General features: G+C 36.2%; 1 protein-coding gene and 2 non-coding genes across 3 annotated transcripts; all 3 read left to right on the top strand.

Annotated features, from left to right (window-relative positions):
* The first annotated feature begins 164 nt into the window (after positions 1 to 164).
* ZBED9 (zinc finger BED-type containing 9) lies at positions 165 to 19,220 on the top strand. The gene is given in 5 exon segments (XM_006192027.2): positions 165 to 610; positions 10,160 to 10,307; positions 12,885 to 13,225; positions 13,227 to 14,381; positions 16,385 to 19,220. Coding segments are annotated over 5 exon segments (3,981 nt in total). The 5' UTR covers positions 165 to 190; the 3' UTR covers positions 18,302 to 19,220.
* An 891-nt stretch (positions 19,221 to 20,111) lies between these two features.
* TRNAT-UGU lies at positions 20,112 to 20,185 on the top strand. Its single transcript has one exon. It is a non-coding gene; the product is annotated as a tRNA-Thr (tRNA).
* Positions 20,186 to 27,479: 7,294 nt separating this feature from the next.
* Positions 27,480 to 27,552, top strand: TRNAR-UCG. Its single transcript has one exon. It is a non-coding gene; the product is annotated as a tRNA-Arg (tRNA).

Here is a 27,552-nt window from a genome sequence, read left to right as displayed (position 1 = left end):
TCAAGTAACTGCCCGGTTGTCACCTAAACAAAAATTTGTTTCAGCTACGTCTGTACTTTTTGTGTGTTAACAGGGTTTTCTTATATCAAAAACTTTCCTTACCAAGGCGTGGGTGGGGACCTCAAGTAAAACCACCCGTCTGCCTTGCCTGGACCCTAGTCGAACAGTCTTCCTCTGAGCTGAACTGAGGATGGCGGCAGCCCCCGGGGTCCTCCCAGCCCAGGCTGGCCAGGCTTCAGAGGAACCAGGGGAGATTATCCAAGTAAAGGTTAAAGAAGAAGACCATATCTGGGATCAGGAATCCTGCGTACAGAGGCATTTGTCTCACACCAGGGAACTCTCTCGACAGCGCTTCAGGCAGTTCTGCTATCAGGAGACTCCCGGCCCCAGGGAGGCGCTGAGCCGACTCCGGGAACTTTGTCGTCAGTGGTTGAGCCCCGAGATACACACCAAGGAGCAGATCCTGGAATTGTTGGTGCTGGAGCAGCTCCTGACCATCCTGCCCGAGGAGCTCCAGGCTTGGGTGCGGGAGCAGCATCCTGAGAGTGGAGAGGAGGTGGTGACTGTGCTGGAAGATTTGGAGAGGGAACTGGATGAACCTCGACAGCAGGTGAGAAATTGGAGGTTGGAGGTGCCGTCTTTTGCGGAGAATTTGAGTGCATGGGTCCAAGGTGGAGGAAGCGGGATTAACTTCACACTGATGGCTGCGAATTCTGGTTCTGGGCATTATTATGTGATCGCTGATGTAGATAAATAGAATCATGCTTCTGGGATAACAGTTTTCATGTAAATGATAGCTAATCCTAGTAAGTAGATCATTTGACCAAATGGGAAACCTTGGTCTATCTCTTACCAGTAGAAAAATATATGTTATTTAGTGACTGTAAAATTAAAGTAGCTATCCCTTCTTATGACATCTACTACTTTTACCATGTATGAAAGCAAATCATTGTAAGAATATGAGGAATACCTTCTAGGAGAGATAAATAGAGAAGCAGCCTAATTTAATGGAAATATCAGGGAACAGTGAATCATAAAATCTGGGTTCTATGAGTCTCACTAATTAGCTATGTAACCTTGGGCATATCGCATCTTCTCTGGGCTTTAATGTCTTCATGTGTGCAATAAAGAGATTAACTGCATCATTTTCTAGAAACTTTTCAGTACTTACAGTTGTTGATATGTGAGGTGTATTGAGCCCAGTATTCTTTTACCATTACCCTCAAGGTTATTTTTAAGAGCATATACTGCTTTCTGTGACAGTAATTTTAGAACATTATGGATATTGCCAAACACTTACATTTCTGTAATGATACTGTCCATACTTTCATCTGAACTCTTTTTGAATATGAATGTTTTATGTATACAGTCTGATTTGTTAAAACACATTTTTCTAGAATGCAAAATCTTTCACATGAGATCAGTAAATAGGGAAATGAGTGAGTGTAATGATGAAATTTGCCAGCTCATACATGAGTTTTCCCAGAAAGTTGATGTTTGGGGCCACCAAGTAAGAGCAGCTGAATACAAAGTATGTGACTACAGCAAATGCAGTTACAAAGACATAACAGTACTGTACATAATGCTGGTTCACCTCCACATCCTTCCTCTTGGCTCTGTTGGCCCTAGTCACTGTTTTGAAAGTGCTTATTTGCATAGTTTCCTCCCATTTTGGTGCATTTTTTGCTTAAGTGTTTTGTATTCCAGAAAATGAGCAAGCAAGGGGGTTTGCAAGTGCCACAGAAGCATCTTGGTGATAAAATTTCTGCTAGTGAGTATAAAACATGAAAAGACTTAACAACTGAAGAAAAGCTAAAAATTATAAAACGTTTTGAGAGAAATGAAAGAACATGTGACACTGATCGTGCAACTGGCATTAAAGTCAACTTCACGAACAATTAGAAACAATGCTGGGAAAAATGAACAAAATTTATGTAGCTGGAGCAGCAGCCAGTGCTACAAAATCTGTTAGAACAAGGCTAAGGAAATGGAAGAAATGGAACACTTGTTATGTGTGTGGATTGAATACCAAACAAAGAAGCAATCAGGGCAACCTTTCTCAAAATTAAAGAGAAGATGTTAGCAATATATAAAGACCTTAAGAGGAAAGTGGAAAATCCTGCAGAAGTGCCTTCATTTAGTGCAAGTAGTGGCTGGTTTAGTGGCTTCAAGAACCACTATCATTTCCACAATGTTGAGCTCTCTGGTGAAGCTGTGAGTGCAGAAGAAGCTGCAAAGACATTTTCCCCAGTGTTAAGAAACTTGATTGATGAAGAAGGCTATAACCTGGATCAGACTTTAATTTTCATGAAACCAGTCTCTGTTGGAAGTAAATGCCCTCAGGGGCTTATGTCTTGAAGGAGGAAACATAAACTCTAGTGTTTAAGGCTACAAACAATCAACTGATTGGGATACTGAGTGCAAATGCCAGTGAGGATTTAAAGCTAAAGCCTGGGTAGTATATCACTCTGCCCCCACAAGCCTTAAAAGGAATTGTAATGACTAGCCTGAGGGTTCTGCTGTAGATCTAGCAAGAGAGGCTGGATGACAGGGCAGATATTTACCTATCTTCTAGGTGATGTTTTTGTAGATGATTTTTTTAAATATTGCAAGAGAAACAATTTGTCTTTAAAATTCTTATAATTCTCAGTGATATAGTTACTGAACTTTCTTCAAATATTAGAGCTCTCTTTTTACCTACTAATATAACTACTTTACTCCAGCCCCTTGATCACAGTGTGATCATAGCCTTTAAAGCTTTTTTTTTTTCTTTTGGTCAATGGAGATATTGGGGATTGAATCCAGGAACTCGTGCATACTAAACATGCTGAGCTATACCTCCCACCCCTAAAGCTTATTATTTAAGGATAACATTCAAGATGAATATTGTACCTACAGGGGGTGATAATGCACACATAGTGATTGAATTCTGGAATTGACTCAAGATTAAACTTACTGAAATTATTGTGGAGGCCTGGAATAATGTCACAAAAGCCTGCTTGCATGAGGTGTGGTGTAAAATTTTCACTAATTTAATTCATGATTTTAAAGGCCTTGAACCTTCAGAAGAGTTCCCCCAAATCAAAGCAAGCTGTGTTGCTCTTGCAAAGGAGGTTGGATTTGAAAAAGTTGAGAGTGAAGATACTGAGGCTTAGATGGAAGATGTGCTAAGGTGATGACGCATTTCAAAAAGCTGCCCCACAAGAACTTTTCACTTCTCAGTTATCTTCTGCTTTAAGTATGATAGAGAAGCAGTTGCAGTGGATAGAAGATAATAACTACAATGCAGAACATGGCAGGATTACACTTTGTGCCATAAGGTCCTATTTGGAGCCATATAAGCAGTTTCTTTATGAAGGAAGGAGAATATTTAAGCAACAAACACAGTGTCAAGTAAAATAAAAACAAGATGATGAGCCAGAACTATCATTATATTTCTTGTAATATCACTACATTTTTGGGAAATGTGCAAATGCTTGTTCACCTGAACTTCTGGTGATGATAGCCTTCCACCCTTGCCTCACCCTTTCCTTATGTGAAGGAAAAGCCCAGCTGGGCTAACAAGCTAAGTCACAAATCTAAGTGTAACAAGTGTCGGATTACTGATTTGAGTTCTGCTGGGCTAACTCGTAAATCTGAAGTTTAGTGTCAGTTTACTGGGCTAACGAGCTAAGTCACAAATCTAAGTGTGATAAGTGTTGGTTTACTGATATAAGTTCTGCCGGGCTAACTCGTAAATCTGAAGTTTAGTGTCAGTTTACTGGGGTAACAAGCTAACTCATAAATCCAAGCTCAACAAGTGTCAGTAACGTGATCTGTTCCGAATCGATAAGCTCCAGTGTACTGATTCCTTGCTTTTTGTTGTTTGAGCCTTATTAGCTAATAGCCCCATACTTGTAATTAACCCTATAAAACCTCATGTGCACGTCTTGGAGGTGCTCAGAGCTTCGGAGCAGAAGCCCCTCTGAGCCCGCCGGCGTAATAAATCTGAGTACTCCAACCTTCCGAGTGGTGCTTGTTTCTTGACTGGCCTGTCGTTTCCGTAACACTTACACCAATTTCTAGCAAGATACCATCACCCTTCTAAGGCAAAATCCTATACTTAATGTAATACTTTTTTATTTTAACAAATCTTTTTGACTATACTTGTGATTTTACTAGAATTGCTATAGTTTTATTAGTGCTCTCATGACAAAGTTGTGTAGAACTTAGTCTACCCTAAACTTTATTTTCTCCATGATTCCTGTTATTTTTTGTGCAGTTTTGCAGAAAGCATATTTTTTTTTCATGAGTTCATATGTTATTGCATAGATGCCTGTATAGGTAGTCTCTTACCTCTAGGCAACACACCTTTTCTCTTTGTTTCAAATAAACAATAATGGTTTTTTCCCTTAAGATATATCTGTTAACTTTAAAATTTTTCCTCTTCTAGCTTTGTTGAAAAATGCAGTGTTTGGTCATTCCTGGGTAATGTTCAGGGTTATGCCCTGATCATATTTGATAGTTTTTCATATGATTCAGGGTTATAGATATTTCTTAGTCTTGTTGAATATCGTTTGCATAAATGTTTCTCATTTTTCTTGTTTCTATGTGATTTCTGAAGGAAAGGGAAAGACGCCGTTGTTGCAGATGCTTTTAGCCGCCAACCTGATACATACCTCTTCTTCCTTTAAAAATGTTGGTTTTGTTCATTTTGGCTATGTACCTAACTAAATACTTTTTGGCTTCCCTTGTACTGGAGTTGACCATGCAACATAGTTCTGGCCAGAGAGAAATAGGCATATTTTCTGGGGGTTTCTGGCGAAATTTTTACTTTCCTTACAAAGTGGCACAAGTGTGTTTAGTTCTGCCTTTTCCCACATCATCTCTTGAATGTGAATGTGATATCTGGAGCTGTGGTAGCCACGATGTGATGATAAGCATGATGACAAATGCCAATATGTTATGAATGGCAGAGCAGAAATATAAAGACAACTAGGGTCCCTGACAAAACTGTTAGGTATGGGAATCAATTCCAGTAACTGCCCTTCTCTGGATTTCTTATCATATGACAAAAATGAACATAGTCCAGAAAACATACATATTGGATGGTGTGACAACTGAATTTATAGATTCATATTTTACAAAGTTAAGTAAATTAACTTACATAAAGGCTGAAAGAAAGAATACATTAGAGCTTTAAATAGGTCCTTATTTATTTCTGGTTTCCCAAGAAAGTGTAACCTAATGAAATGCCAGTGTAACAAACAGTGCCATATGGATGATTTGGAGGTAAACATGCTTTTCTGTTGAAGGCAGTGTTTATTCAAAGTCAGTGGTAATAACTTTTCTTTTTAATATTCCTGCCAGATAAACCTATTTGTGATCATTGATATCCTCTCCTATTCATTATCTTCCTTATTTAACTATACCATTAGTTAAGTTTGATATTGTCATAGTCTGTTCAGGCTGCTATAACAAAATACCACAGACTTGATGGCTTATAAACAAATAAAAACAATGGTCCTGGAGGCTGGAAATCCAAGACAAGGGTGCCAGTATGTTTGGGTGAGAGCCCTCTTCTGGGTTGTACATTGGCTTGGTGCCACCTGTTTTATTACAGGACTAATCCCATTTATGAGGGCTCCACCTTCATGACCTAATCACCCCCAAAGCCCTGCCTCTTAAAACCATCACTTTGGGTGTTAGAATTCCAACATGTGAATTCTGGGGGGACACAAACTTTCAGACCATAGCTGAGTCCAAGAGATACTACCTGCCAATGTTAAGTAACATAAAGAAGTAAGCAAACAGAACCCAGGGAAGCTGAGGAACACAGCCAACCATCCAGTGTCCACTGAAGTGAATTCTAAGGGAATTATCTTGTTTGGTGATAACTTAATGAGATATCACTATATTATAGATGCATCTATAGCCAGTGAAGATATCTGTTCTGCTTAGAACCCCAAACTTGAAGACAATAGAAAATGAAATTCTACCCACTGTCTTAGGAAAAACAAAACTAATTGCTTATTTAGAAACTTTATTCCTATGTATAAATAAGCATGAAAGAATCAGTAGGAAAAACTTGAAGAGTAAAGAAGACAGGAATAGTCTTAAGTCTTATTAGATACTAACATACCATAAAGCCTCTTTAGATAAAATTGTGGTACAGACACATGAATAGATGGCTTAATGAAACAACAGAAAATACCAAAGTTGACTGGATCACATATGAAAATTGAGTATACGATATATGTGCCATCTCAAATCACTGTGGGGGGAAATGGTGTTCTACATAAATGGTGTTCGGACAAAGAGATAGACATTTTGAAAAGAAACACATGAAGCCCATAACTTGCACCACATCCCAGAACCAGAATAAACTTTAAATGTGTCAGAGATCAATATATAAAATTTTAAACATCCAGGAATAAGTGAAAACATGAATGACTTTTAAAAATAATCTGGATATATAGAATTACTCAAAATCCAGAAGTAATATCAAAAACTTTTTTTCTACATGGAACATTTTAAAAATGGAGGCCAAAAAAAAAAAAAAAAACCCCACAAGCAAATCAAAATAATAAACTAGCAAAATGTTTGCAAAATATATCATAGATATAAGTGAATCTCCTTAACAAATGCAATAAAAATGATCATGAGACATGAGCAGGGTTTTTTTTTTACAAACAAATGGCTATGAAAATATGCTCAACTTCAATCATAAAAAGAACAAATCACAACAACACTGAGGCACCATTTGTCACCTATCAGATTGGCAAAAGTTTAAAAGCTTGACACAATCTGTTAGCCTGACTGGGAAAACAGGTACTTTCATATGTAGCTGGTAGAAGTGCAAAATGGTACCATCTGTACAGAGGGATTTTGGCACCATCTAACACCTATTTATCCATTTACCATTTGACCCAGCAATACTGCTTTTGGGAATTTACTTAGAAATTCTTGTTTAGAAGTTACTTACAAGGCTACAAGTAAGAAACAACATAAACATAGTTTTTCATTGTAGCATTATTTGTAAAAGCAAAATATTGTAAACAGCCTACATGCCCTTCCATGTAGTGGCACATCAATATAGCAGTCCTATGTAGACACAGACAAAGAATAAAGAAGATATCTATGAACAAGTATGAAATGATTTCCAGATAATATTTTTATATTAAGTGAAAAAGGAAGGTGTAAACTACTACATATAATATAAAAAGTATACACATGTTTACATTTAACTTGTATATATAATACATGTGTATATACATGCAAACATATATGTGTATATATGTATATATAATGTTTTTACTTAGTTTTACAAAAATAAACACAGAGGGTAAAGCATCAACAACAAAAAATGGTTTCTGGGAGTAAGGGAGATGAGAATGTAGGCCATGAGCAAGACTTCTCTGAATATAGATTTTAATTTTTTAATATGTAAATGTTTTAAGTATTCTAAAAATATTAAATTCAAAAAGATAAACAAATGAAGTCAACAGTATATCAAATTAATAACAATAACAGAGGAACAAATAATTCAGGTGATTTGAATATAGTATTCTGACCACATACTCTTAGTAGGATACAATCTATGGACCTATAAAACTACAAAGCTATGTTAAATTTTTCTTAGTAGGTATGTTGTTGGAAGCTTTCTGCAACACAAAGCATTGTGCTTCTGAAACTATTTTGTGTTATTGTAGTTTAGAGCAAGTGAGTGTGTGTGTGTATATATATATATATAGTTTTGAACTGCTTTTTTTCACTGTGGGAGAAGGGAGATATTAATATGAAATATGGAAAGGTGAGGAAATTTCTATGGTGTTGAAATAGAATTCACGATATTTTATAGAATGTATTTACTAGCTGTATCCATGAAAAGGCCTACAGGTAATGACACCTCATTAAAAATGAGCCTTCCTACTACTCAATCTCTGTTACTAAAGACTGTTGTCCTCTAGAATAAATAAAGACTTCTTGGGAAAAACAGTTGAAACTAGGTTTGAGACAGGAAAAATCCAATATGGTTCTTGTACTGTTTATCATTCTAGAAAGCTTGGATATGCTATTAAAAAGAACACTAGTGGGATCATATCAAAAGGATTCAGGAGCCATATCAAAGGGGTTCCCACCAGCCAAATCTGAGTCAGTTTGAACAGCAGAGTGAGTAAGGATAGAATGGATTTTAAAATAAGTTTATAGTGATACCCAGAAAGAGAAACAGACATAACCGAAACATGGAAGCAATCTGAATGTCCATTGACAGGTGAATGGATAAAGAATATGTGTATATATATAATGGAATATTACTCAGCGATAAAAAAGGGATGAAATAATGCCATTAGCAGCAACATGGATGGACCTAGAGATTATCATACTAAGTGTAGTAAGTCAGACAGAGAAAGACAAATATCCTATGATATCACTTATATGTGGTATCTTGACATATAAAAATGACACAAATGAACTTACTTCCAAAACAGAAATAGACTTGCAGACATAGAAAACAAACTTATGGTTACCAAAGGGGAAATGGGTAGGGGGATGAAGGGATGAATTAGGAGTTTGGGATTAACAGATAGACACTACTATATATAAAATAGATAAACAACAAGGACCTACTATATAGCATGGGGAACTATATTCAATATCTTGTAATAACCTATAATGGAAAAGAATATGAAAAAGAATTATATATATGTATAACTGAATCACTTTGCTGTACAGCTGCAACTAACACAACCTTGTAAATCAACTATACTTCAATTCTAAAAAAACGTGAATTAAGAAAAGGATGGACAGAAATCTCTTTATAGAAAATTATTATCTAATAAATATAGATGAAATTATAAAAGTAAGAAGTCACTATTTTGCAGTCCCCAGTATAAAAATAGATTCAAGCAAAAATCATCAGCGAATGCTAAAACCTTTGGGGAACAGAATATTTGCATAGTTTGAAATTATTACCCCATGAATATTAATTACAGTGGAAAAAATATGTTTTCAAATGGATGGATCTGGTGGTCACTGCCTTAACTAAGTAATCTATTTTAGCATTATCTACAATGAAATAACTTGATAACTTGATGTACCTTGTGATATGACACAATAAGTACATGTCACTTATGGAATATTCTTCCAAAAATGTTTAACCAGAATCTACTTGTAAAGAAACAATCAGTCAAATTCCTAATGTGGGATATTCTATGACAACTAGCTCTGACTTTTTAAAATTTAGTGTCATTAAAAAAGCAGGAAGTGATTTTAGATTAAAAGAAGCAAGAGAGATATAACAGCCAAACACAATGTGTAAGTATTGATTGGACCATGGACTTAGAAAAACCCCATAAAACACAGGTGACCTTTGAACAACTCCAGAGAAGGGGTGAAGGGTTAGGGGCACTGACTTTCTGCACAGCTGAAAATACTCAGTCCTCCCTATATGTGATTCTTCCATATCACCTTCTACATTTGCAGATTCAACCAGGGGATTATGTAGTACTGTAATATTTACTGTTGAAAAATATCCACCCATAAGTGGACCCCCAAGGCTCAAACCAATGTTGTTTAAGGGTCAACTGTATATTTTGGGGACAATTGGGTAAATTTAATTTTAAACCATATACTAGATGATTAGTGTAAGAAGGTAATGTTTTCACCAAATGTAGTTATCTAATTTGATTGGCTTTTTTTCCCATCCGTAACACACTGGGTTAATGTTTTCAACATTTGGTCTAAAACAACTGTCAGCTTTCTTCCTGGGTTAAACAGCTTGTTAGTCCCTATTAGATAATTTGCATACCCCTCACCTCAAATACTTACTCTTAATTGTTCACACTGAAACTCATTTACAATTTTCTTCCAATTATCACAGTTTAGGACCAATTCCTTTAATGTGCTTCCGTTGTTATTCCCCAAAACAGAAATCACAGAGATGCACATCAACTCCTTTCCAATGGAGATAGTCAGTTTCTGTTGTATGGCTCTGGCTTTATTCTTCTTAGCATTTTAAATTTCTCTTCTTAATCTCTCTTGCACTCCTCTTTCAAATTCAATGAAGACTTTTGTTCTTCTAATAGTCATTCTATTTCAGTAGAATGTTTTGAGGTTTAGCTATGGTTTGTGCAGTGATCGCTTATATTAATTTCCAAATGTACCTATTTACCCCTAGGTCCCACAGGGCGCATATGGGCAGGAAGTTCCTATGGAAGAAATGACAACTCTGGATACTACAAAGGAGTCCTTAAGTACCCATCTGCAGTCTCTAGAAGACAGAATGGAATGTGAATCCCCAGAGCCACACCTCCTTCAAGATAATGGTGAGGCTAATGTAGTCTCTGGAAAGAGGATGAGATTTGGGAGAGGGAAGGGTCCAGTAGTTGAAAGGTTGTCAAACTTCTTTCCATTGCAGCTTCTACTGAATATAGCTGAAGGAAAGGCTGACCAATGTAGTACAGTGCTATTAAAGGAGCTGAATTAAGCAGTCAGGTAATAATGTAAAAAATAGTTGAACACACGATTTTTCATGGATATTTTGCAATGGAATTAAGTGCCTGTGGATAAATCAGCGATGGCTTTCTATATTAATGTTGACCACTTGTCAATGTAGTCACAGGTCACATTTCTATAGCCTCTGCTCCCAATTCTTGTCACTGTTTAATATGACTGTTTAAGACTTGGAAATACTACTTGGAAGTTCTACTGAAGAAAATGGAATTTCTGAGCTCTATGTCCATTAACGATCTAAGGACTCTTAACAGTGTTGTGTATGGTGGAGGCAGGAGCATAGGCTGGCCTGGTTCTGGAGCAGCTGTCTTTTCCAAAAGGCTTAAGTATAACTGACACAATTTTTTTCTTTTATTATAGTCCTAGCATCTCCCTATTTTCTGCTTACCCTAGACCTACTAATATTGACTCTACTAATTTCTGGAGCTCATATTCTCCTGGTTCTCATTTACATTGCCCTATATTTTTTCTCTCCCCCTAATTTATCGTATTTACCTTCGTGTTCATGGCTCCATAGCATGATACAAAATGTATCAGCATGGAAAGAAATACTATCTCTATAATGGTCTTTTCAGTCACATTTTGAGATAGCGCTTATCATGAGTGTTGCCATCTTCATTATAAGTTAATTAACAAATTTTTATCCAATATTTTTCTATGTAGTAGTGTGTTAGATAATGGAAAAGATACTAGAGAAAAAGGTGACCCCTGTTGTTACCGAAATATTGGCCCCCGTCTCTGACAAGCCAAATAACCCAGAGACAAGTTCTTGGAGCTTAGAAGAAAAGAGGCAATTTTATTGCTTTGCCGGGCAAAGGGGACTCACAGCAGGCTAGTGCCTTCAAAACTGTGAACCCACCTTGGGAATGGGGTGGGGTGGTTATATAGCCATAGCTCAAAAAATAAAGCATCGATAATAATCAACAGAATCATCTCATCAGAAGACAGAATGGCGTCTAGGCGACCAATTCTATACAGGCTAGCAGTTAGGTTAGATCTCTTTATCTCGTAAGCACTCAAGGTGTGGTCTTCTTGGTAACTTAGGCTATTTTGTAAGGTTACAGTCCTGCGACCTTCTCCTTGGGGAAGGACTCAGAGACCAAACATGATTATTACTTTCAATTACTGGAATAAAGTAGAAACAGTAAGATCAATAGCTTTAGTTTTGACAATGGGCCTGGAACTGTCAGTCAGATCAGTTGACCGTTTTAAGGGCAAGCATATGAATAAGCAATCTGTTAGCCTAAGTGTGGCCATTTTATTAATCCTCCTTCACTGTCTCTTTAGTAACTTACAATTGTGTTAGTTCCACATATGAAACAGTTAAAGAAGAAACTGTTACAGTGCTAGTTTGTGTTATGTATAGATTATGTTTTCAAGAAAGGAGAACTAACTGTAAGCTTAAATTAAATGATCAAGGAAATCTTGTTGAAGTAATTGAGAGTTAAGTGAAGCCAAAATACTCAGTAACATATTAATTTGAATGTAGTTTTGGAAATTATGAACATTTGAGAATTATTTAAATTTACCATTCAATTTGGTATGCAGATTGGTAGTATAAACAATGTTGACTTGAGAGAAAGTATTTTTTTCTAAGCAGCCGTAAGACTTCTAGAGGTAATATGCTAATTCTAAATTATTCTTTTTTTTTGAAATAGTTTCCTTAAGACTAGCCAAGTTTGAATTATTCTAAATGCTTCTGTTATTATGAATATTCTAAACATTTATTTTAATATGCTATATTAAGTCAGAGATTTTTTCACTACTTCAGGTTCATCTACTTCTTTTTTAATAATAAAAATAAATTAGTTATTCGTGTTGAGTTTATAGTTTCACAAGCATGGAAAGGGAGCTGATGTAAATATATGATATTGAAACTTAAGCCCCAAGTGTTGCTACAACAGCTAACCTGACTGAATAAAACAAAATGTGGTATAGTAAAGGGCTTTTAAGAAATTTATTACTATATTTCTGAGGCTTCTCTAACCAACCAACCAAACAAACAAAAAACCCAAAACAAAAAACACCAAAAAAGTTCTTATGTCGTTAATAAAGTTAATAAATAGATGAAAAAACAATAAACATTGGTTTGCTTCCTGTTTTACATAAAATTGTGCTTTACTTTAAGGCTAACTCTGGATACAGCTCTGGAAAGTCACATTCTGGCTTTCTACTCTTTACTCTATCAGAACTTTTTGTTCGTGGCTAGAGTTCTTCATTACCTTCTCTTTATTCCTCCAAGGGTAGTCTCCCTAACGAAAATTGTAGCCCTCCTCTTGTGTGTCCATAGCATCTACTTCTACTCCAAGCTCTAGTGGCTAATTGGGCAATGTATATATTTTAGATTATATTCCCAAATATACTAATTGATTTTTTCCTTTTTATTTTAGAGTCATTTTTGTGGCTTTCCATGATGTCTCAAAGCATGGGTGATGATAACTTCAGTAGCTTAGATACTAATGAAGCAGAAATTGAACCAGAAAACATGAGAGAAAAGTTCTTCAGAAGCTTGGCAGTATTACTGGAAAACAAAAGTAATAATACCAAGATATTTTCTAAAGCAAAGTACTGTCAATTAATAAGGGAAGTGAAAGAAGCTAAAGCTAAGGCAAAAAAAGAATCAGTTGACTACCGTCGCTTGGCTAGATTTGATGTGATCCTTGTACAAGGGCATGAGAAGCTGATTGAGGCTATAAATGGGGAAACAGATAAAATACGGTATTATTTACACAAGTGAAGACTTATTTGACATACTGCATGATACACATCTCAGCATTGGACATGGCGGACGGACCCGCATGGAAAAAGAGTTACAAGCAAAATACAAGAACATCACAAAAGAAGTTATAATGCTATACTTGACACTCTGCAAACCATGCCAACAGAAAAATTCAAAACTCAAGAAAGTTCTAACATCGAAGCCAATTAAAGAAGTTTACTCAAGATGCCAAGTGGATCTTATAGACATGCAATTGAATCCTGATGGGGAGTATAAATTTATTATGCATTATCAAGACCTTCGTACAAAGTTGAGTTTTTTGCGATCATTAAAATCTAAAAGACCTAAGGAGGTTGCACATGCTCTTTTAGATATTTTTACAATTATTGGAGCACCGAGTGTCCTACAATCTGACAATGGGAGAGAATTTTCAAGCCAGGTTGTCAGTGAACTCAGTAATATTTGGCCAGAACTGAAAATTGTCCATGGGAAACCTCAGCCTTGCCAAAGTCAAAGTTCCGTAAATCAGACTAATGAGGATATCCAAAATCAGATTATCTCCTGGATGCAAACTAATAATTCATCACACTGGGCTGAATTTTTGTGGTTTATTCAGATGACCCAAAATCAACCCTATCACAGAGGCATGCAGCAGACTCCATGTGAAGGTACATTTATCTCTGAAGCTAAACTGGGCCTGCCTCATTCTCAGTTAACTGAAGAACTTGTTGCCAGTCTGAACACAGAAAATGAATCAGACCAGACTGACAAAGAATTTGAAAATACTCAAAGAGCCCAGTATGAAGAAAACATTGAGACAGGAACAGATAGTAGTGATATTGAAGAGAATCTTTCTATTACTCCTAAGATGGCCCAAAAAACTCCTCCTGAAAGCAGACTGAATTTTTTATCATGTGTAGTTTGTGAAAAAGAATGTACAGGTGCTAATAGTTGTGTATCATGTGATAGAAGTGTCCACGCAGTCTGTGGAGTGCCCTCTCAACATGAGACTGAGGGTTATTGTCATAGAGTAACTTGTAGTCTTTGCTGTGAGACCACGACAACGAAAAGGAAACATGATGAAATTTCAAAAAGTTTGACTGCTCAACCTTCCAAAATGTTGAAGCCATCAGAGACACCATTTTCACCAGACAAAGTAGGAGATTGGGTAAGAGTTTGAGTGTCTTCTGTAGATCAAAGCAGGAGAGGAGCCTTATTACACTTTACTCTGATCGTGATGAGTGAGAATTTTTTGACATGGTATGCCAAAGGACACTGTGGCCATCTTGGATATATTTTCTCCAAAGAAAGGCCAATTAATTGTTTTAATGCTCTCTCTCCACTCCTTTTTTCAAGTTGAAAGTTATAACTTTGGATGCTGCTTTATTTATTATTCTGGGGTGGGGACAGTAGTATCTCTTTTACATTCTTCTGATGTCAGACATTTCTTTGGGGAATGAGAAAGCTAGAATCCAGGGGATAACTGGTATGCATGCTGTATGTTTCTACAGAAGGATAAATTTGGGAACAGATGAATTTAACATTACTTTGTTTTAATTGTATGTGAGTTTGGGTGAGGAGATAAGTTAAGAAAGGGCATCTCAGCTCAAGTGAAGAAATATTTAGGAAGGGCAGGAGATGATAAATTTGGTTGGGAGATAATGAGCTTGTGTTGGGAAAGATTTTAGTTTTGTGATTTAAATGGAGAGTGTGAAATAAGGCCAAAGAGATTTTCAGTCAGCAGATTTCATGAAGTAGAGCTAATGTATGTTCAGGTTAATGTTTGAAATATGCAGGTTACACATGATTTGGGTGAGTGCTACTCAGAGTGTGATCTTCAGACCAGTTATGGTCTGCAAACTATTTATACTGGTCAATAATAAGGTACAAATTGAGAGTATTTGGAAACTTACAACAATTTGACATTGCTGCAATACCCAAGCACATGATTCATGAACTCATCTTTTCAAATAGAATATTTAATTTGGGTGTTAAACTCTCAAAGTGAGTCAGTAGGAGCTATACATTAGTCAAGTACAGTAGGTTCAGATTACAATGTGTAATATGCTGTGGTTAGCTTGTCAGCTGTAACCCAAAAGTATGTAAAACTCTGAGAAAATGTAAGCATTTATTTATCTTTATAACTTAATTTAAAAATCATTGTATGTTTTTAATCAAGCCTAGTTTTTTTATTTCTAGTTTGACATTATTAGATAAAGGAGGAAAGTAAAATTTGTATTACTTTTTTTTTTTTTTTTTGCTTTTTTAAAATTTTATTTTTTATTGAAGTGTCGTTGATTTTCAATGTTAGTTTCAGGTGTACAGCAAAGCAATTCAGTTATACATATACATACATATAAATATTTTTTTCAAATTCTTTTCCATTATATGTTATTACAAGAAATTGAATATAGTTCCCTGTGCTATATAGTAGGTCCTTGTCATTTATCTATTTTACATATAGTAATGTGTATCTGTTAATTCCAAACTCCTAATTTATCCCTCCCTCACCCTTTCCCTTTGGTAACCATAGTTTGTTTTCTATGTCTATGAGTCTATTTTTGGTTTGTAAATAAATTTATATCATTTTTTTAAGATTGCACATATAAGTGATATCATATAATATCTGTCTTTCTCTGACTTACTTCACTCAGTATGGTAATCTCTGGGTCCATCCATGTTGCTGCAAATGGCATTATTTCATTTTTTTATGGCTGAGTATATTCCATTACACACACACACACACACACACACACACACACACACACACACACACACACACCCCTTCTTTATCCATTCATCTCTCCATGGACATTTAGGTTATTTCCCTGTCTTGGCTATTGTAGATAGTGCTGCTGCAAACATTGGGATGCATGTGTCTTTTCAAATTATAGTTTTCTCTGGATATATGCCGAGGAGTAGGATTGCTGGATCATATGGTAAGTCTATTTTTCATTTTTTAAGGAACCTCCATAGTGGCTACACCAATTTACATTCCCACCAACAGTGTAGGAGGGTTCCTTTTTCTCCACACCCTCTCCAACATTTATTTTTTTGTAGACTTTTTAATGATGGCCATTTTGACTAGTGTGAAGTGATATCTCATTGTAGTTTTGATTTGTATTTCTCCAATAAAAATTTGTATTACTTATTTTTAATTCTAATTTGCAGATGGCAAAACAAGCTTCATTGGACTTTTTTGTAAAGAAAAGGCACTCCTTTTCTGAATACGGCAGTAGTAGTAAAAGAAATGGTAACAATGGAGGTCATCCTGAAGAACTGAAAACCAAAAGAGTTCATGCTAGTTTTACCCGGAAGTATGATCCTTCATATATCGAGTTTGGTTTTGTAGCTGTAATTGATGGTGAAGTGCTGAAACCACAATGTATTATTTGTGGAGATGTACTGGCTAATGAAGCAATGAAACCATCGAAACTTAAGCGGCATCTATATTCAAAACATAAAGAAATAAGTTCACAACCAAAAGAATTCTTTGAAAGAAAGAGTAGTGAATTGAAAAGCCAACCAAAACAGGTGTTCAATGTTTCTCATATAAACATTAGTGCTTTGCGGGCTTCTTATAAAGTAGCACTTCCAGTGGCTAAGTCTAAAACACCATACACAATTGCCGAGACCCTAGTGAAGGACTGCATCAAAGAAGTTTGCTTGGAAATGTTGGGTGAATCAGCAGCAAAGAAGGTAGCTCAAGTACCACTTTCCAATGACACCATAGCGCGACGTATTCAGGAACTGGCTAATGATATGGAAGATCAACTCATAGAACAAATAAAACTAGCCAAGTATTTTTCATTGCAACTTGATGAATGCAGAGATATTGCTAACATGATCATTCTTTTAGTATATGTGAGATTTGAACATGATGATGATATAAAGGAAGAATTCTTCTTTTCCGCCTCTTTACCAACAAACACAACTAGCTCAGAACTGTATGAAGCTGTGAAGAATTATGTTGTCAACAAATGTGGTTTGGAATTCAAGTTTTGTGTGGGAGTGTGCTCTGATGGTGCAGCTTCAATAACAGGAAAACATTCTGAAGTGGTCACCCAGATTAAAGAACTTGCACCAGAATGTAAAATAACACATTGCTTCATTCATCGAGAAAGTCTTGCCATGAAAAAAATATCACCTGAACTAAATAGTGTGCTTACTGACATAGTAAAAATTGTGAATTATGTAAAATCTAATGCATTAAGCTCAAGATTATTCTCTTTATTATGTGATAATATGGAAGTTGATCATAAGCAACTCTTGCTGCATGCTGAGATACGGTGGTTATCACGGGGAAAAGTTCTATCAAGAATGTTTGAAATACGAAATGAACTCTTAGTATTCCTACAAAGCAAGAAACCAGTTTGGTCCCAGCTTTTCAAAGATGTGAATTGGACAGCCAGACTTGCTTATTTATCTGATATCTTCAGTATTTTTAATGATCTTAATGTTTGCATGCAAGGAAAGAATGCAACATGTTTTTCAATGGCAGTTAAGATTGAAGGACAAAAACAAAAGTTGGAAGCTTGGAAAAAAAGAGTTTCTACCAATTGTTATGACATGTTCCATAATTTAACAACAGTTATAAATGAAGTAGGTAATGATCTTGATATTGCACATCTGCAAAAAGTTATCAATGATCATCTTACAAATTTGTTAGATTGTTTTGAATTGTATTTTCCATCGAAAGAAGATCCACGCATAGGAAATTCATGGATACAAAATCCATTTCTTTCATCAAAAGATAATTTAAATTTAACTGTAACCCTACAGGATAAGTTGTTGAAGCTGGCTACTGATGAAGGATTGAAAATGAATTTTGAAAATACAGCATCACTTGCTTCATTTTGGATAAAAGTTAAAAATGAATACCCTGAGCTTTCTGAGATTGCTTTAAAATCTCTTCTTCTTTTCCCCTCAACATACCTCTGTGAGACTGGGTTCTCTACTTTAAGTGTTATTAAAACAAAACATAGAAACAGTTTAAATATACATTATCCCCTGAGAGTAGCATTGTCATCAATCCAACCTAGATTAGACAAATTAACAAGCAAGAAGCAAGCTCACTTATCACATTAAAACTTTAAATATTGATTTATAAGGTGTTACTTCAAAGTATGTATATAGGCATTATGGGAGTATGAAAAGTATGATTAAATTACCAATTCTCTACATAATTGCCTATATGTACACTTTCAGCTAAGAAAGTGTACAGTTTTTATAATCCTTTTATTTCTCCCTGTTATATTTATTAAGATGTAATTTTAAATCTGTTGATTCTAATATTAAAAAACTTGGTCTTGTATTTTGTATGTCTTTTTATTGTATTTCATTAGGATATTAAGATTGTAAGATGCCTTCAGGATGGGGAATAATTTCTTTGAAATGGCGGACTTGATCAGTGAAGGGAAGTGAATTCAAGGGGTAAAATTAGAATTCAGATGCAAGGGAGGGGGTCAATAAGATGATAAGCTTGTTAAGCTGATCCTTAGTGGTTTGGTTGGAAGTTGATAATAAGTTTGTTTTGTAGGTGCATGTTTAGACACAGTGTGTAAGTAGGTAAGTGTAGGGGGAAACTATCAATACTTACAAAAGCCCAAATGGGAAACAACCCAAATATCCATTCACAGAATAAAATGTACTATGTTTATTCAACAGCTGGAATACATTGGTGAAAATTAGTTATTGTGGAGGGAATTCTGGGGGGTGATGAAATATTCTATATCCTGTTTGTGGTGGTGTTTACTATTAGTCATATGCAAAGCTGTCAATCAAGATCTCAGATGAGGGTTGTACAGGGGAGTACTATGTTGTTTTTACTCAGTTAACTGCGATTTCATCTTTCATCCTTTCCCATACTCAGCCCAAATACATAGCAACAATATACTGACTGAATTTCCACAGTTCCCACACTACCCCAGCTTATTTTTACAAAATTGATACTCATGTTTCCCAAGCTATGAGCTTAAAAGCCACAAAATGGAACATTTTCAACAGAGACAAGGAGGAGATGAACAAATAAATTTTTAAAAAGAAAAAAGAAAAATCTTTAAAAGGAAAAAAGGACAAAAAGAGACAATGTTGGATGGTAGTTGTGATAAATTATTATTATTTAGAAGTATTCACTGCCTCTTCTGGGGGTAAGTTTATATTGCCCCACTCCACAGACATCAGATTTGACTCATTTACTTCACTCTGGATTATGAAATGTGAGCAGAATTGACATGTTATTTTTGGATACAAACCCAGGAACAGTCCTTGATTTGCCATTTCTTTTTCTTCCTCTGTCAAGAGACCATCAGTGTTTCAGGTAGAGGTGACTCCGTCATCCTGGGCAGAGTCATGACGGACAAATAGCACGAGTAGGGAGTATATCTTTGTGGCTGCAAGCCACTGTGATTCTGGGGGCTTGTTTCCACAGCACTGAGACAACGCTGCACTGACAGTGTGATTGAATTAGTATCAGAAGATGAGTTTGTCTTAACCCCAGTGCTTTGCTATCTGAGCAAACCTGAACAAGTCCTTACATTTTTTTGGAGTTGAACATGAAATAGGAATGATAAGAATATGCTCAGCATTTGGGGTTGTCGTTGTTCAAAGAGGAAAGAAATATAGAAGCTTCTGGTAAATTCTGCAGTGCTATAAAATGTAAGGTATTTAGACTATTTTCACTCAAACTCTGGTCTCAAATGTGTCTGTGGCTTCGTTTTAGCTCATGTGTTGCTGTGAGGCATAGTAATCATCACACTGTCAAGACCTTTATTCAGTCACTGAAATGCACACAAACTGCTTGTATGTATATGAATGAAACAGGAAAAGAGCTGGGTATTTCTCAAAAAAGAAAAATGATGAATTAAATAAAAGTTAATTTTGAGAGGCATAGTCTGCAGGCTCCATGGCTTAGTTGGTTAAAGCACCTGTCTTGTAAACAGGAGATCCTGGGTTCAAATCCCAGTGGGGCCTGGTTCTTCCCGGTTTTAGTGAACATTTCTTTAGCCCTGAGAAGGGATGAAGAAATTGCTCCAATTACAGTACTACAGCCGCCCCTGTCTCCTTTCTCCGCCAACCCCAAAAGAGGTAGAACTCTAAGAAATAAGCTTAACTTGTGCAACTCTCATCCTCCCATCACGAAAAGGCTCACTTAAGAGAGTCGTTTTCTGGAGAAGAAAGCCTACCTTCACCTCCTCTGGGGAAGGTTGTCCCAGGAGGGACTCAGAGGAATGTCAAGTATGTGGCTCAGAAGTGCCCCTCTGGTGAGTTCTGACTCTGCTCAGGGCAGGGGAGTGGATCTGGCAGAAACATTCCCAAATTTTAATCCTCTGGTTGCTGCCACAGCCTGAGGCTGAATCGTTGCTTCACACTGTGGCCCAGGTTTAAAAACAAGTAAGGACTATTACTGTTTTTCAGGTTGTTCTGGGACTAAGATTTTATGCCTCAAGCAGAGATTCAATAAACTCATGAGTCAGTGATTGATTATTATAAACAGGATGTTTTGTAGATAATCCTAGCACATTTCTGTCGACAAGAAAGTGCAGTCTATCCTGCCTAGGGCGTGCTGATGCTTTTCCTCTCCCGGTATCCTGGTCCTCGAAGACTCCCGTACACTCAACATTGACATTTGGTTGTACCTGGTAAGAGAAAAGTTCTTGCCGTGTTTTTTGAATGAATAAATAGACGCTTGAATGAATGAACGAATGATGTCTCAGATTAGGATCATGTCTTCAAGTTTCCTCCAGGATTCAAAGAAGTCTTTCTCCCTCGCTCTCCCCAGCCTCCCTTCTTCTTTTATCTCCTCCTTTTTTCCTCCTCCCTTTCCCCTCTCCTCCCTTTCTCTCCTTGGTGACTTTATTCTCCGCCTGGTGTCATAGATAATTATTGGCTGAAAAGATGGAGGCTCTCAGGAGAAATATAGCTTACATTAGGTTGTACTCTTGGTGGTGTACATTCTGAGTTTGGACAAATGTATGACATGTATCCATCATTATGGTATCATCGTACAGAATATTTTCACTGCCCTAAAAATCCTTGATGCTTTACCTATTCATCCCTCCACTCTACCCTGAAAGCCTGGCAACCACTGAGCTTTTACTGTCTCTATAGTTTTGCCTTTTCCAAAATGCAACATAGTTGGAATTATACAGTATATAGCCTTTTCATGTTGGCTTCTGGATGTACCCCAGTTTATTAATCCATTCACCTACTGAAGGACATCTTGGTGGCTTCCAAGTTTTAGTAATTATGAATTAAGCTGCTATCGACATCTGTGTGCAGGTTTTTGCATGGACATCAGTTTTTAACTCCTTTGGGTAAATATCAAAGAGTGTGATTGCTGGATTGTATGTTTAGTATGGTAAGAAGTCAACAAATGATCTCCTAAAGTGACTACCATTTTGCATTCCAACTAGCAATGTGTGAGAGTTCTTGTCGCTCTGAAACCTCCTCAGCATCTGGTGGTGTCAGTGTTCTGGATTTTGGCATTCTAATTAGTGTGTAGTGGTATTTCATTGTTGTCTTCTTTTGCATTTACCTAGTGACATGATGTAGAGCAAGTTTTCATATGCTTATTTGCCATCCGTATATCTTTTGGCAAGGCGTCTATTAAGGTCTTTGAACCATTTTAGAGTTATTTTCTTATTGTTGAGTTTTAAGAGTTCTTTCTTTGTATATTTTGGATACCTTATCAAGTATGTATTTGGCAAATATTTCTCCCAGTCTATGGCTTGCCTTCTGATTATCTTGACACTGTCTTTCACAGGACAGAAGTTTTTAGTTTAATAAAGTTCAGCTTATTGATTATTTCTTTCATGAATTATGCCTTTGATGTTGTATTTAAAAAGACATCACCATACTCAAGGTCATTTAGGTTTTCTCCTATGTTACCTACAAGGAGTTTTATATTTTTGCATTTTATATTTAAGTCTGTGATTCATTGTGAGTTAATTTTTGTTAAGGGTGTAAGATCTGTGTCTAGATTCTTTTTTTTTTTTTTTTTTTTTTTTTGCCAGTGAATATCTAGTTGTTCCAGAACCATTTGTTGAAAAGACTATCTTTGCTCCATTATGTTGCCTTTGCTCCTTTGTCAAAAATCAGTTGATTATGTTTATGAGGGTCTATTTCTGGGCTCTCTATTCTGTTACATTAATTCGTTTATTCTCTCACCATTATCAAGGTGTCTTGATTCCTGTAGCTTTATAGTAACTATTTAAGTTGGATAGTATCAGTCCTCTAATTTTATTCATCTCCTTCAATACTGTGTAGTCTATTCTGGATCTTTTGTCTCTCCATATAAACTTTAGAATCAGTTTGTTGACATTCACAAAATCACTTGCTGGGATTTTGTTTGAGATTGCATTAAGTCCAAAGATCAGTTTGGGAAGAGCTGACATCTTGACAATATTGACTTTTTCTGTCCATTGAACATGAAATATCTCTCCATTTATTTAGTTTTTATTTGATTTCATTCATTAGGTTTTCTAGTTTTCCTCATATGTATCTTGTACATATATTGTTAGAATTATACCTCAGTATTTCATTTTTGCAGGTGCTAAAAATGGTAGTGTTTTTAGTTTCAGATACCACTTTTCTTTCCAAAGAAAACAAAAACACTAATTCAAAAAGGTATAAGCAACCCTGTTTCATTACAGCATTATTCACAATAGCCAAGATACGGAAGCAACCCAAGTAGCCATCAATAGATGAATGGATAAAAAAACCTGTGGCATACATATATAAAAAAATATTGCTCAGCCATAAAAAAGAATGAAATCTTACTATTTGTGACAACATGGATAGACCTAGAGACTATTATGCTAACTGAATTAAGTCAAAGACAAATACCACACGATTTCACTTATATGTGCAATCTAAAACAAAACAAAGGACCAAACATAACAAAACAGAAACAGATTCATAGATACAGTGAACAAACAGATTCTTGTCAGAGGGGAGAAGATTGGAGGGATGAGTAAAGTAGATGAGGGAGATTAAGAGGAACAAAATTCCAGTTAACAAAATAAATGAGTGAAATGTACAGCATGGGAAATATGTCAATAATGTGATATCTTTGTATGGTGATGAGAGTTATCATGGTGATCATTTTGTAATGTGTAGAAATATGAAATCACTATATTGTACAACTGGAACTAATATAGTATTGTAGGTTAAGTATTCTTCAATTAAAAAGAAAATTTTCCATAAATAAAAGAAAACCTGAATCAACATTAAAAAGAAATTCCAGTGGCCCAAGTGGCACTGGCATTTCTATAGTGTTGAAAAAGAGTCCTGTGTTCAACAGCTGAGTTTGCTGGGCTATGGATAATTGTTTTTCATCTATCTTTTTATCTAGTTTGTCATATTTTATTTTTCCCCATTTTCAATTTATTCATTTCTTTTATATGTAATTACAGATATATAGAAATCACATATGACACTTGCAAAAATGCTTGCAGTAAAATTAAACATTCTTGCTGTGACTCAGTAAGTCCACTCCTAAGTATACATCTGTCTTGGAATCATTCAGCTGAAAATGCAATGGTCACTGAACCCAAATGATTCAAATGGCAAAACTGGTGATGCTACACATGCACCAAGAAAATATGAAAATGTTTTATTGCTCACATAACGAAGCTTTCTGAAGAGCAAGGGAGGCTCCCAAGTAAGTGCAAAAGTGGCTTGAGAGAGCAAGGGAGGGTGAAGGCTTTGGTTTTTATTGGGTTAGAGGGCTGGGTGGGGGTGAAGATTCCTGAGAACCAGGACTAGTATGGTTTGATCTTCCCTCTAGTGCCAAGAGAGGGAGCTCAAGCACTTTCTTATGGGCTGGCTTAGATGTGCGTGAGAGTGATCAGTCTTGAAAACTGTCAGTAAATATCAAAAATGGAGTCAACCTCTTAATTACAATACCCCATAGAAATTTGTGCACAAGGCCACAAAAAGCATATCAAGAGTGTTCCTAACAACTCGATTCATGATGTTCTTAAACTGGAAACAACCCATACGTTCACCACTAGAATGGATAAATTGTGGCATATTCATACAATATGAATATATATACATATAGCAACAAAAAAATAACATTATTAAATGCTCCAGCATCGATGAATCTCATATTGCCACACAAAAGTAGCCAGATATAAAAGAGTACATATTGTATAATTCTATTTATATGTTATTAAAATGTGCAAAGCTAATAGATGTTGTCAGAAGTCCAAAGAATGGTTGACCTTATGAAGAAAGATTTGGAGATGCATAAGAGGGGCTTCTGGTATACTGGTAATGTTTTATTTGTTGACATACATAGCCTAAGTGACAAAACTTGGTCCCGTTTGATGGAAATAGTGATAACAAAGTGGAACAAAAGGTCTGGGTGGGGGTTCATACATATGCTCTCTTTGTAAATATTCAATGATATATAAATTTGTGTATATGTATATATTCAGATATACATATACATAAATGTAAATATTCTATATATGCTCATGTTTGGGCACTTTCCTGCATGTTTGTTACACTTCAATTTAAAAAAAAAAAGTTTACTTTAAAAAGAAAAACAAAGCCATCAATTAAGAAATAGAACATTGCCATTATTTTAGAAGTTCCATTTGCCCCACTCCATTTAACATCTCTCTCTCGCCTGAGATAACCACTATAATAATGCTTGTGAATAATCATTCCCTTGCTTTTATTTATTAGCTTTGCTATTTATATATATATTCATAAAACAATAGATTTTTTAGTATGCTTGCTTAGTTTGTAATTTCTATAGATGAAACCATGTTGTATTTGTTTTGGAATGTTTTCTTGTTATAGAAATATTATCATGTTAATATCTCATTTTGTATGATTTCTAAATTTTTTAATGGGGGAGGTGATTAGTTTTATTTTTTTTTAGAGGAGGTACTGGAGACTGGACCTAGGATCTCCTGCATGCTAAGCATGTACTCTACCACTTGAGCTATACCTTCCCCCTCTAGCTTTTTCTTTATTGCATATAATTGTTTTTGTAAATGTTTATAGCTGTGATGAAAATGTGTTAAAACTCTGACGCTCATTATAATAATTTGTTTTTATTTGGTTGATCTTTGTACACAAGCATATGATCTGTTAAAAAAAAAAAAAAAGACGACAGTTCTGTTTCTTTCTACTCATTACCCCTTTCTAACTTTCCTTTTGGCTGGTAGGGAATAGAAGTGGCAATTCTTGGTGTACTCATGTGTTTCCAATCTCAAACAGAATTTTTTGAATTTTTTGCCTTTATAATGTTTTCTGCAGATTATTTCTGTATTTTAAAATTCAGGTCAAAGAACTTTCCTTCTGTTTCCAGATTGTATCATTAATGGACACTGTAATTTACTAAATGCTTTTTCTGCCTGTACTGAGGTAAACATAACTTCTTTCCTTTAATTTCTTGATGTGCTGGCTTTGTTATTAGGATGAAAGCAGGCTTATAAAATGAGATGGAGAAGCTTCCATCTGCTACTACTTTTGGAAATGTTTGTGTATGATTGAAATTATTTCCCCTGGAATGTTTTATAGAACTTCCAGGTTAGCAGGAGGGTATAGCTCAGTAGTAGAGTGCATGCCTTGCGTGTTTGAAGTCCTGGATTCAATCCCCAGTACCTCCAGTAGATAAACGTACTTATTCCCCCAAATATAAAAATGTCAATTCTGTAATATGCAAGAAATAACATTAAATAATTAAATTAAGTATTAATAATTAAAAATATTAAAATATTTTAAAATAAATATTAAAAATTAAATAACATTAAAAGATTTTTTATAAACCTCCCAAGTTAAAACATCTAGGTTTGGAGTTTTCTCTGTGGAAATGTATTTAATGATTTTATGAATAGATTTGCTATTTCTTCTTTAGTCAAATTTAATAATTATATTTTTGCAGAATTTGCTGTTTCATTTAAATTTTCAAATTAATTGGGCAAAATTCTTTACACCATTGCACATTCTGACGCACTTTCTGGATACACAGTTTTTGCTGTTGTTGTTGTTAATCTTTCTCATATCTTAGATCTGTTTAAGTTTTGTTCCCGGAATGTTTACTGAAGGCTGGGTTAAGGACAGACCCCGACAGTCTGTCACTTCGGCTTAGTGTGGCCGAGAGAACCAGGACGGTGCTTTCCTGGAAAGCAAGAGAAAGAGCGCAGTCTTTTCACGGTGTCGTCGCTGCTCAGAAGCGCTTTTGAGAAAATACTATTTCTCCAGCATCTCTAAATAGTGAAACAAATATGTGTAATCGTCTTGGGGGTGGGGCTAGGAGCCAGGGTGTGCTGAGAAGGCAGGTTGGATAAAGACCAAAACTCAGCCCTCGCAGTTCCTAATAATGGGGGATAAAGCCGCCCAGATGCGTCAGATTCCGGCGGGGTTGCTTTCACCACTCCCAGAGGGTCCAAAACAGGCGGTGCGCATCACCCAGCCAGGCCTCGCGCGCGCCTCCCCACCGTCCGTGTGCTTCCCTCGCCCGCAGCCCGCACCATCACTAGCGGGGGGGGGGGGGGGGGGGGGCGTCGGGAATCCCTGAGATGAGGGTGGCTGGGGAAATGATGAGCTGGAAAGAAAATATACGACTACCACAAATTGACTCGAACCCCAACTTTTCTAATGTGAAATATGGCTACTTCCCTCTGAGCCGCATCAACAGGAGGACAGCCATTTTCTAATTGCTCACTAAGCGCAATCCTTGGGGGTTTTACAGACATCTCAGTGGAGGATATTCAGAGGGTCTACTCCGTGGATTCCAGGAGGGGCCAGGCCTAGGAGGACGCTTTTCAATTCAATCCTCACTGAAGACGTCTTGGCTGGATTGGACGCCTAGTGGAGGGACGCAGGAGGGGTCTTTTTGTGATTTTCATTTGCTACCAGAGGGTCTTTAATCTGACTTTGTCTTCATTCTGAAGGTTAACCGAGCGTTTGTCTGTTGCTATGATAACAGAGGGACATTCAGTCCTTTTCGCTGATTTCTTTACAGGTTAGCGCAGTGAGAGAGGCATCGCAATGCAAGTGTAAAATTTTGTTCAGAAAGATTTGGTGTAAAGCTAAGGGCAGAAGTTTGGTGAAAATCAAAATTTCCATTTCGCCTTAGCCTCTTACCGTAACTTCTCGGAGAAGTTACTTGGCTTTTGTATCAATGGCACCATCTGTTAGATAAAAATTAATAGGAAAGATGTCTTCGTAAAGGTTACTGTAAATAATATGTAGTCCAGATTCTCTACACTTGAAAAACTTTTTCGCAGTAAGAAAAGACTAAGACCACGTGGCCTAATGGATAAGGCGTCTGACTTCGGATCAGAAGATTGAGGGTTCGAATCCCTTCGTGGTTG

This window comes from Camelus ferus, chromosome 20 (genome assembly GCF_009834535.1).
Source record: "Camelus ferus isolate YT-003-E chromosome 20, BCGSAC_Cfer_1.0, whole genome shotgun sequence".
Lineage (NCBI taxonomy): Eukaryota > Metazoa > Chordata > Mammalia > Artiodactyla > Camelidae > Camelus > Camelus ferus.
Note: the sequence above shows the minus strand (reverse complement) of the source record. Positions and strands in the feature narration are given on the sequence as shown.